Source organism: Patella vulgata, chromosome 2 (assembly GCF_932274485.2).
Source record: "Patella vulgata chromosome 2, xgPatVulg1.2, whole genome shotgun sequence".
NCBI classification, from domain to species: Eukaryota; Metazoa; Mollusca; class Gastropoda; family Patellidae; genus Patella; species Patella vulgata.
The window spans coordinates 47,652,136-47,668,754 of NC_065880.2; the positions used below are offsets into that span (position 1 = coordinate 47,652,136).

Sequence of the window (16,619 nt, forward strand, 5' to 3'; positions counted from 1 at the left end):
CATTTGTAAAACTGGATTGGGATTTTCAGGTGTCGGTGTCCCATCTATAAAATGTTTCGTGCAGACGCGGCTGTAGGGTTTTGGTTGCCACACCTTGTTATTGTGTTCATCTTGTCTTTTGATGTATTTTAACCAAGTTAGTCGCAACTCAGGGTGTTTCCTTTTGTTTGGGAAAGGCAATAACTGAAACGGCTCCCCACATCCACATACTTCGTGTCTTTTACCAGAATGTTTTTTACAATCGCTTTTTAGCCACCTCTGGAGTGTGTAGTACGAATTTGAACAACCTATTACGACACAATTCGACATTATTTGTTTGTTTACACTCAACCGGAAGTGGCGGGACATTGTTTGCTATTTTTAGAGATCACATGATTCTTTTATTTACATCAAGCACGTGATAGGGAAGATGAACCCCACAAGCCACATGGATTTACTGAAATGCTTTACACGGATTAGTTGCGACAATTTTATCACACGTAAATAATATGTAAATTATAAGTGTAAAGAATCAGTAACCTATTAATACATTTGGAGATCTTTTTAAAAAGCAAATCGTTCTTTCCAGACAGTCATTTATTAAAAAAAAATTAATGATGATGATGCATATATATTGCCCAAGTTTATTCATTCAAGTGTCTCATTTAAAAACGATAATAACTATTTTATACCTTAGTCAACCTCCCTCTACTTATGGAGATGTTTACCCTTTTCAAAATGTGTCCCTATCATTTGATGAAAGGACAACAGATTTAATCAACAGACTTACATTAGATGAAATAGTTTTACAAATGGCTAAAGGTGGAGGAGGTGAATATGGTGGTCCATCTCCAGCCATACCTCGTCTAGGTATTAAGAAATTCCAGTGGGACACAGAATGTTTAAGAGGTGATGGATATGCAGGTAATGCCACATCATTTCCACAAGCTATTGGTTTAGCAGCAACTTTTAGGTAAGTGGAACGATGCATTGCCAACATTTATTTATTTGACTTGAAGGTTCAGAACATTTATTCTGGTTAAAAAAAATTCTGATGTAATTTGACAAAATGTATGATTTCACAGTAGTCAGTTAATGTACTACTGTTTCTTTTTATTTGGGCCCCCTGTGTTAATCGTGGAACTCGTCAGAATCTCAACCATGGCTTTGTCATACTTAAAAACAAATTATTTGCACACAAAATATGAAATAAAATCCAATGGTATCAAAGAAGTTTGCCCATTTTGAGGGATACATATTTTTAAATTTTAAAAAAAGAAGTTAAGTTTGAAAATCAATACATTTATTTTGTGAGATAGCAATCTTTGAAATATATATTGATGTCCAGAACAAACTATATCAAGAAGATACTATTTAAATATACCTTTATAATTTGGATAATCGAATTGAGGGAGTCAGTCACCTAAATATAATCACCAGTATATCTCCACTTTGATATGTCACCTAAATACAACCAATGTAATCATTGACTTGAATTTTGACATTCCAGTATATCTCCTATTTTGAATTTGTTAGTAGTTTCCCCACTTTCAACATGTTGGTATGGTTTGTTTTTTTAAAAGAGAAAGTCAATCTTATATTAAATTGTATTTTCTTTTACATAACTTTACAGCGCTGATGTTATTTATACCATAGCAGAGGTAACAGCCATTGAAGTTCGTGCCAAACATAACGATTATGTTAGTAGAGGAAATTTTTCAGATCATACTGGACTTGGTTGTTTCAGCCCAGTTATAAACATTATGCGGCATCCATTATGGGGTAGAAATCAGGTAGAATGTTATTAATATTATCTTTTCCAACATAATATGATACATGCTGTACTATCCATACTAAATGAAATGAAATAAAGTTTAATGTCTTACTTTCCTGCACCAATGTGGCTAATGAAGATACGCATATGCTATGCAGTGTGCCATGGGGGAAATTTTGCCCTTATTATTTCATGGGATGTTATGCAGCCGGTGATATAGACTGTACCTCGTTTTTTTGGCCCATCCAAATGACTAGACACTTTTCTTTGACTGTACCACTGACAAGTGGGAAATCAGAACGGAAAATCCTGAGGATCGATTCTGGGATTTTTGGGTTAGTGAGCCAGCTCAATTCTGTAGATCTCCTATAATTTACTTAGCAGGAATACACTGTTTGTCGCAACAAATTCGTCCAGCCCATTAAGTTATTCTTATTATAATACCAATAGCTCCCTAAGAAAGAAACATACTCTTCTTATTTTGTGATTAATATACATTGTCAGGTTTTTCCTTTGGGTCAGCTAGCATGTTATAAATCTTAAAATCAAATTTGTGTAATGTAGTCAAAAGGTTTGAAGACATATAAATTTTATTTTCAGGAAACGTATGGAGAAGATCCATATCTAAGTGGTATGTTAGCTAGATATTTTATACAAGGCTTACAGGGAGATCATGAACGGTATATTCGAGCTAGTACAACATGTAAACATTTTGATGCCTATGGTGGTCCTGAAGATTTACCAATTTCAAGACAAATATTTAATGCTAAGGTAAAATATTTGAATAGAAGCCACCCAGCCCTCCCCCAACCCCCTTAATCCGGTCCATTAGGAGGAAAGAAAAGCAAATCCCTCATCAGAAATGGTGATTTTTCTATCTAATACACAGTCAGAATGTAACTTAAGTATACTATTCAAAAAAAGTAGGGGATATTTGATTTTTAAGTGTTATTAAAGTCACCTAATGAAACTGACGAAGAAACAAATGACAAAATGAAATGAAGTTCACATTCATCGATTTATTCCAAATGATCGTTAGACTAAGTAAGGCACAGACTGACCATTATAAGGGTAAAATGATACCCAGGGTCAAACAGCAAAGTTACCACAGCATCACAACCAAGTCAGTAACGGGTAAATCCTCCTCTGTTTGCCAAACAAGCATTGATCCGACGTGGCATACTCCTAATGAGACGTCTAAGGTCATTTTGGTCCAGATTGTCCCATTCCTGTTGCAACGCAGCAGCAAGTTCTTGGACATTGGCAGGACGTTGTTGACGTTGACGTAACCTCTGTCCAAGCATGTCCCAGACATTATCGATGGGGGAGAGGTCGGGACTCAGTGCTGGCCAAGGTAATGTGGTGATGTTCTGTTGTTGGAGGTAACCTGTAACGATCCTGGCCCTGTGACATCTTGCGTTGTCATCCTGGAAGATGAAACGGCGGCCATGACATCGTGCGAACGGCACAACATGGACTGCCAAGATGTTGTCCCGGTAGTACTGGCCGTAACACGCCCTGCAACAACATGTAAAGCCGTTCTTCCAGCAACAGTGATGCCTCCCCACACCATAACAGAACCACCCCCAAATCGATCATGTCTGATGACGTTAACGTCTTGGAAGCGCTCGTTTCGACGACGCCACACCCTCCTACGTCTGTCCAAAAAATCAACAGTGAACCTTGACTCATCTGAAAACATCACATTGCTCCAGCATCGATTATCCCAGTGTTGACGATCCCTGCCTGAATGTGATGATCTCTCAAACAAGGGATCACGCGAGGACGTCGGGCGCGAAGGTGACCCCTATGCAGTCGATTCCGAATCGTCTGGCCACTCACTCTCACACCAGTGTCTGTTTGAAGACGAGCGCTGATCTGATTTGCTGTGATGACACGATTTCTCAAGGCCAAGGTACGGATAAATCGATCCTGGGCTTGAGTTGTCGCCCTTGGTCGACCTGAGCGTGGTCTGTCCTGTACAGATTGTGTATCATGATTTCTGGACCATAGCCTGCTTATGACAGACTGAGAAACATTCATCGTCCGCGCCACAACCGCCTGTGTTGTGCCGATCTGTAGCATGCCAAGGGCACGTAACCTTTCATTTTGGGTAAGCCGACGCATATCAAAATTTGTTTTCTGGTCACTAAAACAATTAAACTGATGTTTCCACCCTGGAATTCAATGCCACAATGACTGTAACATTCAAAGTCAGAGTCGTGCAAATCTTGGGTTGGACCCCCATGATGATCCCAAGCATCACCTGCATTCCATGCGGTAGCTATTGGTGCGTTTGGGCGTCACATGTAACTGGAAATGTTTCTTCTGTTAGGTTCTATAGTGACTTTTTTCGTAGTCATTTGCATATTTTAGTATTATGCCCCCAAAATCAAATATCCCCTACTTTTTTTGAATAGTATATATCTTTGTGCTGATATACTCCCTGTAAGAACTTTCATATCAAGCCTTTGAGGCATATACTAACTGAATGGAGCAATAAACTATAACAACACATACTTTTGGAAGAACAATTACTAATTGTGCAATGGTTCAAAGAGTATTTTATCTCAATGTTTCAAAGTACATGTAAGTATCATAACAAATGTTTAGAGCCAATGTATATATTCTTTTTAGGTATCTGAGAGAGATTTACGTACAACATTTTTACCCCAGTTTAAGCAGTGCGTAGATGGAGGAGCATATGGTTTCATGTGTAGTTATAACAGGTATAGTCTGGTGGCTCAGTGCAGAGGGGTGTCTATCAAATGGGCACAAAATGAGACCCAACTATAGAGTAAAATTTTGCGTAGAATACAATGCCGAGTGGTAATCAGTCCACCGTTGGGCATTTTCGAGATATTTGCGGTCAAAGGTCAAATGAGGTCATTTGCACTGAAAGTGAATGTGCAGCCATTCTTGTATCATGAAAACATGTTGAAAATGATTAAAAGTAACAAGCCTTGCAATTAAAATGTTAACTTGCTAAATTCACCTTTGTTCTTTGTGACCTCGGAGGCCAAAAGGTCAAATTGTCTGTTTTTGCACTAGTAAGATTTAAAGCAATAAAATATCAGCGTAAAATATAAAAACTAAAGCAAAACCTGGATTCCAACCATAAAACTATTTAATTGTTTTTCGGACAACTAGTTTCTTTATGTATAACAATAGTTGTTAAATTAAATCGGAGAGATTTCGATTTGACAGCTTTTACGTATTTTTGAAACAGGTTTCGAAGTGTTTTGTTTCTGATATGCAAGATCGTTTTCGACGTTCCAAAGTAAATGTACGGTACTAAGACCACCTAAAGATAAGTTTTAATTGTTCCTTTTATTAATTAAAACAGGTTTCGCTTTAGTTTTTATATTTTACGCTGACATTTTATTGCTTTAAATCTTCCTAGTGCAAAAACGGAAAAATTGACCTTTTGGCCTCTGGGGTTACAGAGAACAAAGGTAAATTTAGCAAGTTAACATTTTTATTGAAGGGCTGATTACCTTCGATCATTTTCAGCATGTTTTTATGATACAAGAATGGCTGTGCATTCACTTTCAATACAAATGACCTCATTTGACCTTTGACCCTGAATATCTCGAAAATGCCCCAACGGCGGACTGATTACCATTCGGCATCGTATTCTACGCAAAATTTTACTCTAGAAAAGTTGGGTCTGGTTTTGTGCCCATTTATTGTACACCCCCCGCACTGAGCCTCCGGTCTACTAGTGTGTTTGAAATTATAGAAGCTTTAGCATGAATATGATTGATAAAAGATTTTAGCAACGATATTCAGTTATTTACTGTATCTGTCACAGAGAATATTTATGAGAACTCCCAAGAATCCCTTTAAAAGGGATTTTGGTCTACTACCTGATCTCACTATTTTCCAGTTTTCTGTCCAGGATTATGATACTGTAGTGCTTGCCGTAACTTGTATTCATTTATTTTTTCTAGTGTAAATGGCGTACCTGGTTGTGCTAACTCCCACTTATTAACTGATGTGTTACGGAATGATTGGGGTTTCAAAGGTTATGTGATAAGTGATGCTGGGGCTGTAGAATTTAGCATCATCTGGCATTTCTATTTTAAGAGCATCCTTGATGCAGCAGCTGGATGTGTAAAGGCTGGATTAAATCTAGAACTAGGACCAACAGGTTTCAAGCATCAAATTTTTGAATCCATTGGGAAGGCTGTGCAAGCAGGACTTTTAACAGAAGAATTAGTCCGCGAAAGAGTTCGACCCATTCTCTACACTAGAATGAAGCTTGGAGAATTTGATCCTGTTAAAATGAATCCTTATAATTTCATCAATACATCAGTTATACAAAGTAAAAGACATCAGGATGTATCAGTACAAGCTGCTATTATGTCTTTTGTTTTACTCAAACACAATGGACTTCTACCATTGAAAGAGAAATTAAAAAACATAGCTGTAAGTATATCACAGTAGATACATCACCATTTTCGTAAGGTTTTCAAATACCCTGAATATTTTATTTTAAAAGTGACTTCAAATTAAGATTAGATTTCTTTCATTAATTAGATTTCTGACTTAACATGTACAACTTTATTCATTATTTTATTGTCTTATAGATAGTTGGACCTATGTCAAATAATCCAACACAATTACTGGGTGACTATTCAGCTGATGTTGATTTCAACTTCCTGGTAACACCATTGAAGGGATTATCCCCCTTGGCAGATCATACCAATCATGCAGATGGTTGTAAGGATACAGAATGTAAAGAATATGAGAAAGACAGTGTATTATCAGCTATAAAATCTGTTGATGTTACTGTTATTTGTCTTGGAACAGGTAAACTGTAAATAAATAGATTTTTGGAGAAATTCCTATATCCACAATAAAGTTTAATATCACGCTATATCAATTGGTGCTTTAAAAGAATATTGATATGTTTATTCAATTATTAAAACTGCACATGTGTGTTTTTTATAATTCTAGATTTTTGGAAAATGCAATAACATGTTTACTTATGTTAGAAACATATATTATGAGTAAATATATGATTATTATAATATAGGTCAGGTTATTGAAACAGAAAATGTTGATAGAAGAGATATATATTTACCAGGAAAACAAAAACAATTATTACAAGATGTTATTCAGTATTGTAAGTATATTTTCTATTGTATATCTAGCATCTACTTAGATTAAATTTCATTTATAAGATGCCTTTAAAATTTGCAAGTCCAGACAAAGCTTTTAAATTAAACATCTAAATGGAGGCGGAGTTAAATCTGTGAAGTTTTCTATTTAGGAACTGCTTGATTTGATTAAAAACATCTCTCCTTCTTTGGCAAATTATTAAAAATTACTTTTTTAAACAGTGTACACATATATCACAACATTTTTAAAAATATTTTCAGCAAGTGGTCCTGTCATATTATTATTATTTACTGGTGGACCTATAGATATATCAATAGCAGATAAATCATCTAAAGTAGCCGCCATATTTCAATGTTTCTTCCCAGCTCAAGCTACAGGAACTGCCTTATATAAAGTTTTAACACTAGAATCTGTTAAAGCTAATCCTGCTGCTAGATTACCATATACATGGTATTCTAATATGTCACAGGTATAAATTTATTTTGAGTAAAACTATAGGTATGATTTCTGACTAAACATTATGTTTTATGTACATTGCAGAATAAAAGATTTCATTATGTAACTGTGGGAAACATTTTTATACACCCACAATGGTATATCAAGGCTGTGGACCCTCTAGAGACCACAGTTTTTATCCGATTTGGTTGAAACTTTAAATATGTTTTTATCCTGTTGATTATCATACATATCCGAACATAACTTCCTGTATTATGCGTCCTGATTGGTCGAAAAATCGCATTTTTAGCTTGTGCACCGAGGTCACAATTTTTTTTCCGATTTTAAAAACCGTTTAGATATATCACCATTCCACCATAATGAAGGTTGAATTGGAATTTCGGGAAAATGGAATGAAATTGCCTGACAAAATGGCCGCTCTTTGTACGCAAATTGTGTATAAGTATGTTATACAAAGGTTATGGACCAATTTTGATGATACTTAAAAAATATCTTTATATTCCAAAAATCTCAGTCCCTTTTGATATTTGCACATTTAAGACCATAACTTTGTGGATTATGGCCCCTGATTGTACAAAAAATCTCAGTCCCTTTTGATATTTGCGCATTTAAGACCATAACTTTGTGGATTATGGCCCCTGATTGTACAAAAAATCTCAGTCCCTTTTGATATTTGCACATTTAAGACCATAACTTTGTGGATTATGGCCCCTGGTTGTACAAAAAATCTTTTTGTTTTTAGCTTGTTCTCTATCCATCTCTTGCAAAATGTGGGTGTATCCTGCCTGGCACCCGCTGGTTCTTTAGGTGAAATGCTAGATGGCTTCTCCAGGTCAATTTGCAGCTCAAATACTTTCAGAGATGACAGTTAATATCATGTCTGATGTACTGATATGTAAAAAATAATTTGGCATATCGGTAGGCTACTTACTAGACGTGGACGATTAATCATCAGCAAGCTTGTATGTTTACAGAATTATAAAAACTACTATTCAATATATAATTTATTTGGATCGTAAAAAGAACATGGCTTCATTTGCCACATGTCCAATTCTCACATACGGTATGACTGTGAAAGAGTAGCTGCAATGTTGATTGACTTCTTGATCAACAAGTAACAATCAACTCTTTGTAATTGAGCCAAAAGAAGATTAATAAATAGAACTATTATTAAAACTAGACTTGGGGTGTTATATACTATTACCATATAAAATATTTGTTTGCTTGTTTATTTACAGGTACCTGATATGACAGATTATACCATGACAGAGAAAACTTATCGTTATTTTACTGGCAAACCATTATATCCATTTGGCTATGGTCTGTCTTACTCATCCTTTTTATACAGTAATCTAGTCATTGATCCTGCCACTATAGAGGCAGGTCAAAATGTAACAGCATCATTTACCATAGTAGATAATGGAAAATATGACGGTGATGAGGTACATAGATCTTTTAACATTTATTACCATGAATCTATTTTATTAGACATATTTTGATTTCAAAATATTGTGATCTGTATGTTAGGTACTTCCGGCAGACAGAGTTCAGTCCTGTTTAATTCAGGAAATTAAAACCATGTTGAGTACAAAATAAATATATACTGCTTGCTCTGCCAATGAGGGTTGACATTTTATTAAGGATAATTTTAAATAAACTTTGAGTACAGTATGCCCACATTCTGCATGTCAATCTACATGTCAACATATGTTGATCATTAGTGTTCAGTGGCTGTTTGTTGGCAATCTGTGGAATCTATTTGGTTCTGTCTGGGGTCACCCATTTTGGCTGATCATGAGCATGTAGAATGTGGGTATAATGTATGCATCAATGAGTGTATTTTAGGTTGAAAATATAATTTATCTGACAGGTCTGTCAAGTGTATATATCATGGTTAAATGCTACAGTAGAAACACCTAGATATCAATTAGTTGGATTTAAACGTGTTCAATTAACACGTAATGAACCTGTACGTATTGTTCTACCTATAAAATCAGATCAAATGGCTGTGTGGATTGATAATAAAGGTTTTGTAGTAGAACCAGGTTAGTAAAATTAATATTTTCTTATGCTGATGATCTTGAATTTGTATAATATCTAAGCTTATCTTAGTATAACTAATTAATTAAATTGTGTATGCTGAAAACATAAAAATAAATTATATTTTGAGTTATACTTTTATATTATGTTTGTTATAGGTGTGATAAAAGTTTATGTTGGAGGACAATCACCACAACAACAGACTAGAATAACATCTAATCAACTGGTTTCTCAGTTTACAATCAAGTAGAAAGTTCAATACATTCTACAAAGTTTGCATTAATAATATGTGATTTTACACCTTCAAGAACATTTTGAATTTTTAGCAGAAGAGCAAGGGGCCAAATCACCCTATAATGATCATTTCGTATGTTAATTTTATTCAATACAAGATTGTTTTTGTGTATTAAGAAACGTTTATTGATATGTAGAAATACCTGCACCGGTATTTTGTGTGAGGTACAGGTCAATGCTAAAATTCATCTGTTGAAAAGGAATGTACTTTAAAAACTGAAATTCAACCAACTGGTATTAATCTTTTCATTCTTATTTTAAATTCAATTCAGTTATCATATTGCATAGCCAAGGTGTTGAAATTGAATGTTTTTATACACCCACATTTTCATGTGGACGTATTATGTTGTTGCCCTTGTCCAGCCGTGTGTCCGTTCACATTTTGTTTGTGGACACTCTAACGTTTTATTTGATTTTGACGTAACTTGAAATATAGGTTTATAGCCTAAAGATCTTGGTTCCTTTCAATATTGGCATGTATCGGATCGTAACTTCATGTTTTTAGCTTGTGGACACTCTAGAGGTCAAAAATTTTATCCGATTTTGATGAAACTTAAAATATGTGTTTATAACCCAAAGATCTCGGTTCCTTTCAATATTGGACATATCAGACTGTCACTTCCTGGATTATAACCCCTGATAGTACGAAAAATCATGTCTTTAGCTTCACAATTTTAATTTGACTTTAAAAACAGTTCAAATATATCACCATTACACTGTAATGATGGTTGAATTTGAATTTCGTGAAAATCAGACTGAAACTGCCCGACAAAATGGCTGCTCCCTGTAGGCAATAAAAGTATGTAATACCAAGGTTATGGAGCCTCTAGAGATCACGATTTTTATCTGATTTTGATGTATGGTTATAACCCAAAGATCGTGGTTCCCTTCAATATTAGTGCATATCGGACCATAACTCTCAAGTTTATGTTTATGCGTTTTTAGCTTGTGAACACTCTAGAGGTCACAATTTTTATTTGATTTTGATGAGACTTAATATATGTTTATGTCCCAAAGATCTTGGTTCCTTTGGATTTTGTTGCATGTCGAACCGTAACATGGATTATGGCCCCTGATTCTACGAAAAATGACTTTTTTTTTAGCTTGTTCTTTGTCCATCTCTTGCAAAATGTGGCCATATCTTGCATGGTAACCGCTAGTTTATTGTTATATTTAGAAATGGGTTTTACTTACACCTGATTTGTCTTTGTAGAAATATGTGTCATATTGGCTGAAATTAACATCAAAATATCAGACCTTGAGATAGTATAAATTCTAAGTACTTTTATGGAAACGAAATTAATTTAACTATAAATATGTATATATGTGTGTGTGTAAGGGATATAAGCCAACAATTCCTTTGAAGGAAAATATGATTATGAGTTATATCTCTGTGAGAGGTGACAGGTGTCTTAAGATAAAGTATTGATGATATTTAACACCCAGGACACCTTCCAAATCAGGATTATCTGTACAAATAGATTAAACTCAACATGTTAAAACTTGTTAAATGCGGACTTATTTCTGTCTCAATCTTACTGTTACAGGTAAGACCTTTGTTGTACATTTGTATTTAATATTGTTAATTATGTGTACAGAATAAAATTGTTTTTTACAATAATGTTATTTGGTTCATCTATAACCATTATGTATTCCTGTTTTCTGATGTTACAACTTCCAAGATATGCAAAGAAATTAGTTTTTCTGACTTTCCTAACATAACCATAAAGAAAATTAAATATTATGTCTGGGCTAAAGCCAACATGAGACTTCATTTTGTTTCTAGTATGTCTGGATGTCACATGGAGAGTTGAAAACAGTAAATGGAGAACTGACAGATTTTGTTGATAATTGTGATCCGAATCATCATAATTCCTGTGGTAGTGACAAGTGTTGTGTCAAAGAGGTATGCTATTTATTACAAAATAAAACCTTTAGGTTGGGTCATTAAGTGAGAGGAGCAGGCTGGAGATGTGGGACTAATGAGAATGTCTTTTTAAATATCTCAACCATTTTAAAATCTTCAGAGCGATTCTGTGCTGTGTTCATTAGCCAAGCCAGTGCAGAACAGTAGGACGTTAAACCCCATTTCATTTCCAACAGAAGTATTAGCCAAAAACCCCTGTTAATAGAATGAAATGCAAAATAAAATATCAAATCTGTCAACAATTACTTGTAGTACATTCATCGAGATTATCTTAATGTATATGGAGACTGAGCTAATATTGGTATTTATTTGATACTTGAGAACATTTTCATTTTTATATGCCCACATTTTCATGTGGACGTATGTTGTGGTCACCCCTGTGTCCGTCCGTCTGGACATCCGGCTGTCCACAAACAAATTGTGGACACGCCACAGGTCACAATTTCTTATCAGATTTTGACGAAACTTGAAATATAGGTTTATTTCCAAAAGATCTTGGTTCCTTTCGATATTGGCATGTATCGGATTGTAACTTCATGGATTATGGCCCCTGATTGTACGAAAAATAACGTTTTTAGCTTTTGGACACAATTTTTATCCGATTTATAATGAAAACTGAAATGTATTTTTTTAAACCCAAATCTCTCGGTTCCTTTCGATATTCGCGCATATCTGACCGTAACTTCCTGGATTATGGCCCCTGATTGTACGAAAAATTGCATTTATAGCTTGTGGACCCTCTAGACCCATTCGGCAAACGTCGGCAGATCCCAGTACCCTACATCTAGATGTAGAGTAACGGAATCTGCCGAGATTTGCCGAGTGCCTCTAGAACGTGACATGTGAAGTTTTCCATATGTCTGGAAGTTGTTTAGTTGACATCACAATTGTTATCCGATATCAAAAAAAAATGTTCTAATATATCACCATTACACCATAATGATGATTGAGTTCGAATTTCGTGAAAATCGGACCGAAACTGCTGGACAAAATAGCCGATTCTTGTACTCAAATAGTGTTAAAGTATGTAATATCGAGGTTGTGGACCCTCTGTCACAATTTTGATCCGATTTTGATGAAACTTAAAATAAATGTTTATATCCCAAAGATCCTGGTTCTTTTGCTATTCACGCATATCAAACCGTAACTTCTGGATTATGGCCTCTGATTGTACGAAAAATCACGGTTTTAGCTTGTTGAACCTCTCTCTAGAAGTCAAAACTTTTATCCGATTTTAAGAAACGTTTAAATTTGTCACCGTTACACCCTAATGATGGTTGGGTTCGAATTTCTTGAAAATCGTACCAAGTCTTCCTGACAAAATGGCTGCTCCTTGTACACAAATAGTGTAAATAAGTAAGTAATACCAAGGTTGTGGACCCTGTAGAAGACACAAATTTGATCTGATTTTGATGAAACTTAAAATATATGTTTATATCCCAAAGATCTTGGTTCCTTTCTATATTCGCACATATCGGACCGTAACTTCCTGGATTATGGCCCCGGATTGTATGAAAAATCACGTTTTTAGCTTGTGGACCCTCTAGAGGTCACAATTTTTATCTGATTTTAAAAATACGTTTAAATATATCGCCGTTACACCCTAATAGTGGTAGAGTTCGAATTTCGTGAAAATCAGACTGAAACTGCCTGACAAAATGTTCGCTCCTTGTACGCAAATAGTGTAAAAGTAGGTAATACCAAGGTTGTGGCCCCTCTAAAAGTCACAATTTTTATCAGATTTTGATGAAACTTAAAATATATGTTTATGTCCCAAAGATCTCCGTTCCTGTCACTGTTGGTGCATATCAGATCGTAACTTCCTGGATTATGGCCCCAGATTGTACGAAAAATCACGGGTTTCTTAGCTTGTTTAAACAATATTTATTTTATTCATTTGAAAAGGATTGAACAACAGGAAAAGCCTATATAAGTTCTTTCCCAGGGAAACAAAAAATACTAAACCATATAATATAAACATTGTAAAACCGAGCATATACAGTTTCTTGTGGAAATAATATAAATATATTTTCTATCGGAATTTCGGTGCAGACCAGTTATGATTCTTCCTGTTTCTAGTTGGATCTTTAGTACTACAATTATCCCATATACTATCTCCGTACTCCATAACAGGACTCCATAACAGGACGTATATCGTACATAAGGCAGATCTATTTAATTTGAATTTTAATTGGCTAGTATGATGAGTCTATTACAAGCTTTTTTTTGTGAATTTTAGAAATATGTTCTGCCCATGTTCCGTTTAGATGAAAAGTTGGCCCCAGGTGGCAGTGTGAAGTAACTTTATCAATAATTTTATTTTCAAATATAAGATTAGGATGATTATTTTTTTACGTGTGAATATTAAGTTTTTCGTTTTATTTGGGTTAAATTTTATTTGCCATCTATTTGTACAGGTTGATATTAGCTTCAGATCACTATTAATTGAATTAGCAGTTTCCAATAGGTTATCATTTATAATTGCAAATAGAGACGTATCTTCAGCAAATAATCTTCAGCAAATAATCGTACATTATAGATTGTCTGAAATATCATTTATATCAATTAAAAATAGAAAAAGGCCAAGTATTGATCCCTGGGGAACCCCGGATTCAACTGACAAAAAAGGTGATTGAAAGCCTTCAAGGACAACACATTGTATACGATCTGTTAAATAGTTGTATATCCAATCACATACATTTAGACTAATACTATACTTTCGCAGCTTATACATAATTCCCATGTGCCAGAGTATTATATAAGCTTACTCTTCAAAAAAAGTAGGGGATATTGAAATGCAAATACCTATGCAGGTTGCGATATGATAAATAGTCATGGACATTTGACATGCTTTGAGTGTATGTTCACAGATGAAGAACTTGTCGCCCCAACAGAACCACTGAGCTGCACATGCGACACGTTATAGCGCCATACACCTGGGAGGGGTTCATTGTCAAATTTGACACTTCAAGGAAGAGTTGATGAAAACTGCCGCGTGCTGGTTTATCTATCCATGTTTGCTTTCCTATAGGTTTCTTGCATAAGATTAACTGTTTAGCATATCTTTGCTTTAGTGTGTTACGTTTAATTTGATCGGGAGACGTGTTTGTCGATGTCAACGTCAACCGACAACACTACAAGAATTGACCGTGGCACTGCAAGAGAAGTGGGTCAGATTGTCCCAAATCGTGATTGGATGGTTGATTAGGAGCATACCACGACGAACTGCTGAATGTCTGAGGATTGGTGGAGCAATTACTCATTATTAAGACAAAGCATGAAAAACAAAACGTCCATTTTCACATTTGACGGTGTATCTCTTTGCGAGTGAAATGCGGCCGTCGGATAAGCCGCCCATACGAACTGTTTACGTTCATGTGTAGGCAATTGGCCTGTTATTAACATACACTGGTTACCTCTGGCTCTAATAAAAACAGCAGTGCATTTCCGTAGTTTTGTATTGTTTCTAAATATCCCCTACTTTTTTTAAGAGTATATATATATCAAGAAGGTGGTTTATTGTTGAATCACTTTCTTGAAACCCTGACTGATGTTTAGATAATAAATCATATTGTTTAATAAAGTTGTACAGGTGTTTTAGGATATTTTTTTTAAATCTTACAAATTGTTCACGTTAATGAAATGGGGAGGTAATTTTCTGGTAATTGTGGATCACCCTTCCCTTTGAAAGCGACCGTGTCATGTGAAGTTTTCCATATTTCTGGAAGTTGTTTAGTTGAGGGTCACCATTTTTATCCGATTTTAAAAAAATCATTTAAATATATCACCGTTACAGCATAATGATGGTTGAGTTCGAATTTCGTAGAGGTCACAATTTTTATCCGATTTTGATGCAACTTAAAAAAAAATTTTATCCTGAAGATCCCAGTTCCTGTAGATATTCACGCATATCGGACCGTAACTTCCTGGATTATGGCCCAATATCGTAAGAAATATCGCTTCGTTTTTTTTAGCTTCTTCTCGCTCCATCTCTTGCAAAATGTGGGCGTATCTTGCATGGCAATCGCTTGTTTATGACATAAACATAAAGCCTACCCTTAATCGTTTCAGAGTTTGACATATACTCCAGAAACCGCAGTAGGACCAATGCCTAGATATAGAGTCAGCTGTAAACCGCTTGGTATAAAGGGAAAATCGTGTTTTGTAAGCAAACAGAGTGTAGAAGTCTGCCCTTGTGCCAAAAACATGTTTTGTGTACCTGGTGTTCTCCATTTCCTTGGGACGTGTTATCCCAAATAAATAAATTTCTCTATAATGACTAATAATTTAATTGTACAAGAAAGAAAAAAAATCGAGATTATGTTGCTTGTTGAAGATAACATTTTGTAGATTATGTTTATTTTACACGGTATTTTCAGAGACAGATATACCGGATTTTGACAAGTGAGCTAGGTTCAAACCAAAGTCCTCGCAACAGGGCCCATTTTAACGTGCCTACATGTACGAACGTGCCTCTGGGTAAATAATCCGTGCTTTGAAAAAATGCTATTTATATATAGCCCGGTGAATCTGGCAAGATGGTATGGGGAAACTTAGCTAGCATTATGATCATCGATTACTTTCGATACATAGAGAACATTGTCCTATGCAGGTGACAGTGAAGGTTCGTTTCCCTTTGGATCGACTTTGGATGTTTCTTTGGGCTGTTAATAATACTGACCCACGGTTATAAATCTAAATATGTTAATTCTGTTATATTTTGGGTATAAATCTAAATATGTTAATTCTGTTATATTTTGGGTATAAAAGTGTAAGCGTGTTATCAGAAGTCAAATTCTGGAAATTTTCACGGAACCCTAAAACATTGGAAACCGTGCTTCGCCAATAAAACCTTGAAATAGGCCCTGCGTTGCAATATTTTCAAGAAAGAAAATCACGGCATGTTGACTACAAATGGTTACATTAGAACAGTTTATGAACTTTCCATTTCTGTTTCACGTTCTCAACGACACGATAAAGTCAGGTTGATATTAGTTACTATGATTTCTCACCGATGAATGG

The 16,619-nt window shown here is 35.2% G+C and overlaps 1 protein-coding gene across 1 annotated transcript; it reads left to right on the forward strand.

Annotated features, from left to right (window-relative positions):
• The first annotated feature begins 155 nt into the window (after window positions 1-155).
• Window positions 156-15,800, forward strand: LOC126809799 (uncharacterized). The gene is made up of 13 exons (XM_050534581.1): window positions 156-952; window positions 1,613-1,772; window positions 2,354-2,524; window positions 4,391-4,482; window positions 5,707-6,184; window positions 6,346-6,568; window positions 6,795-6,884; window positions 7,141-7,349; window positions 8,575-8,778; window positions 9,207-9,381; window positions 9,535-11,217; window positions 11,457-11,576; window positions 15,669-15,800. Exons 1-11 carry the CDS (start codon window positions 594-596, stop codon window positions 9,624-9,626), a joined length of 2,253 nt encoding a protein of 750 aa, XP_050390538.1. The 5' UTR covers window positions 156-593; the 3' UTR covers window positions 9,627-11,217; window positions 11,457-11,576; window positions 15,669-15,800.
• The last annotated feature ends 819 nt before the right edge of the window (window positions 15,801-16,619 follow it).

Bases quoted from the DNA above. Each gene is read 5' to 3' on its own strand.
- LOC126809799 (XM_050534581.1), top strand. From the start codon at position 594: ATGATGATGATGCATATATATTGCCCAAGTTTATTCATTCAAGTGTCT. The intron at 6,569-6,794 runs GTAAACTGTAAA...ATTATAATATAG, and splicing joins TGTTATTTGTCTTGGAACAG to GTCAGGTTATTGAAACAGAA. The intron at 8,779-9,206 runs GTACATAGATCT...TTTATCTGACAG, and splicing joins GAAAATATGACGGTGATGAG to GTCTGTCAAGTGTATATATC.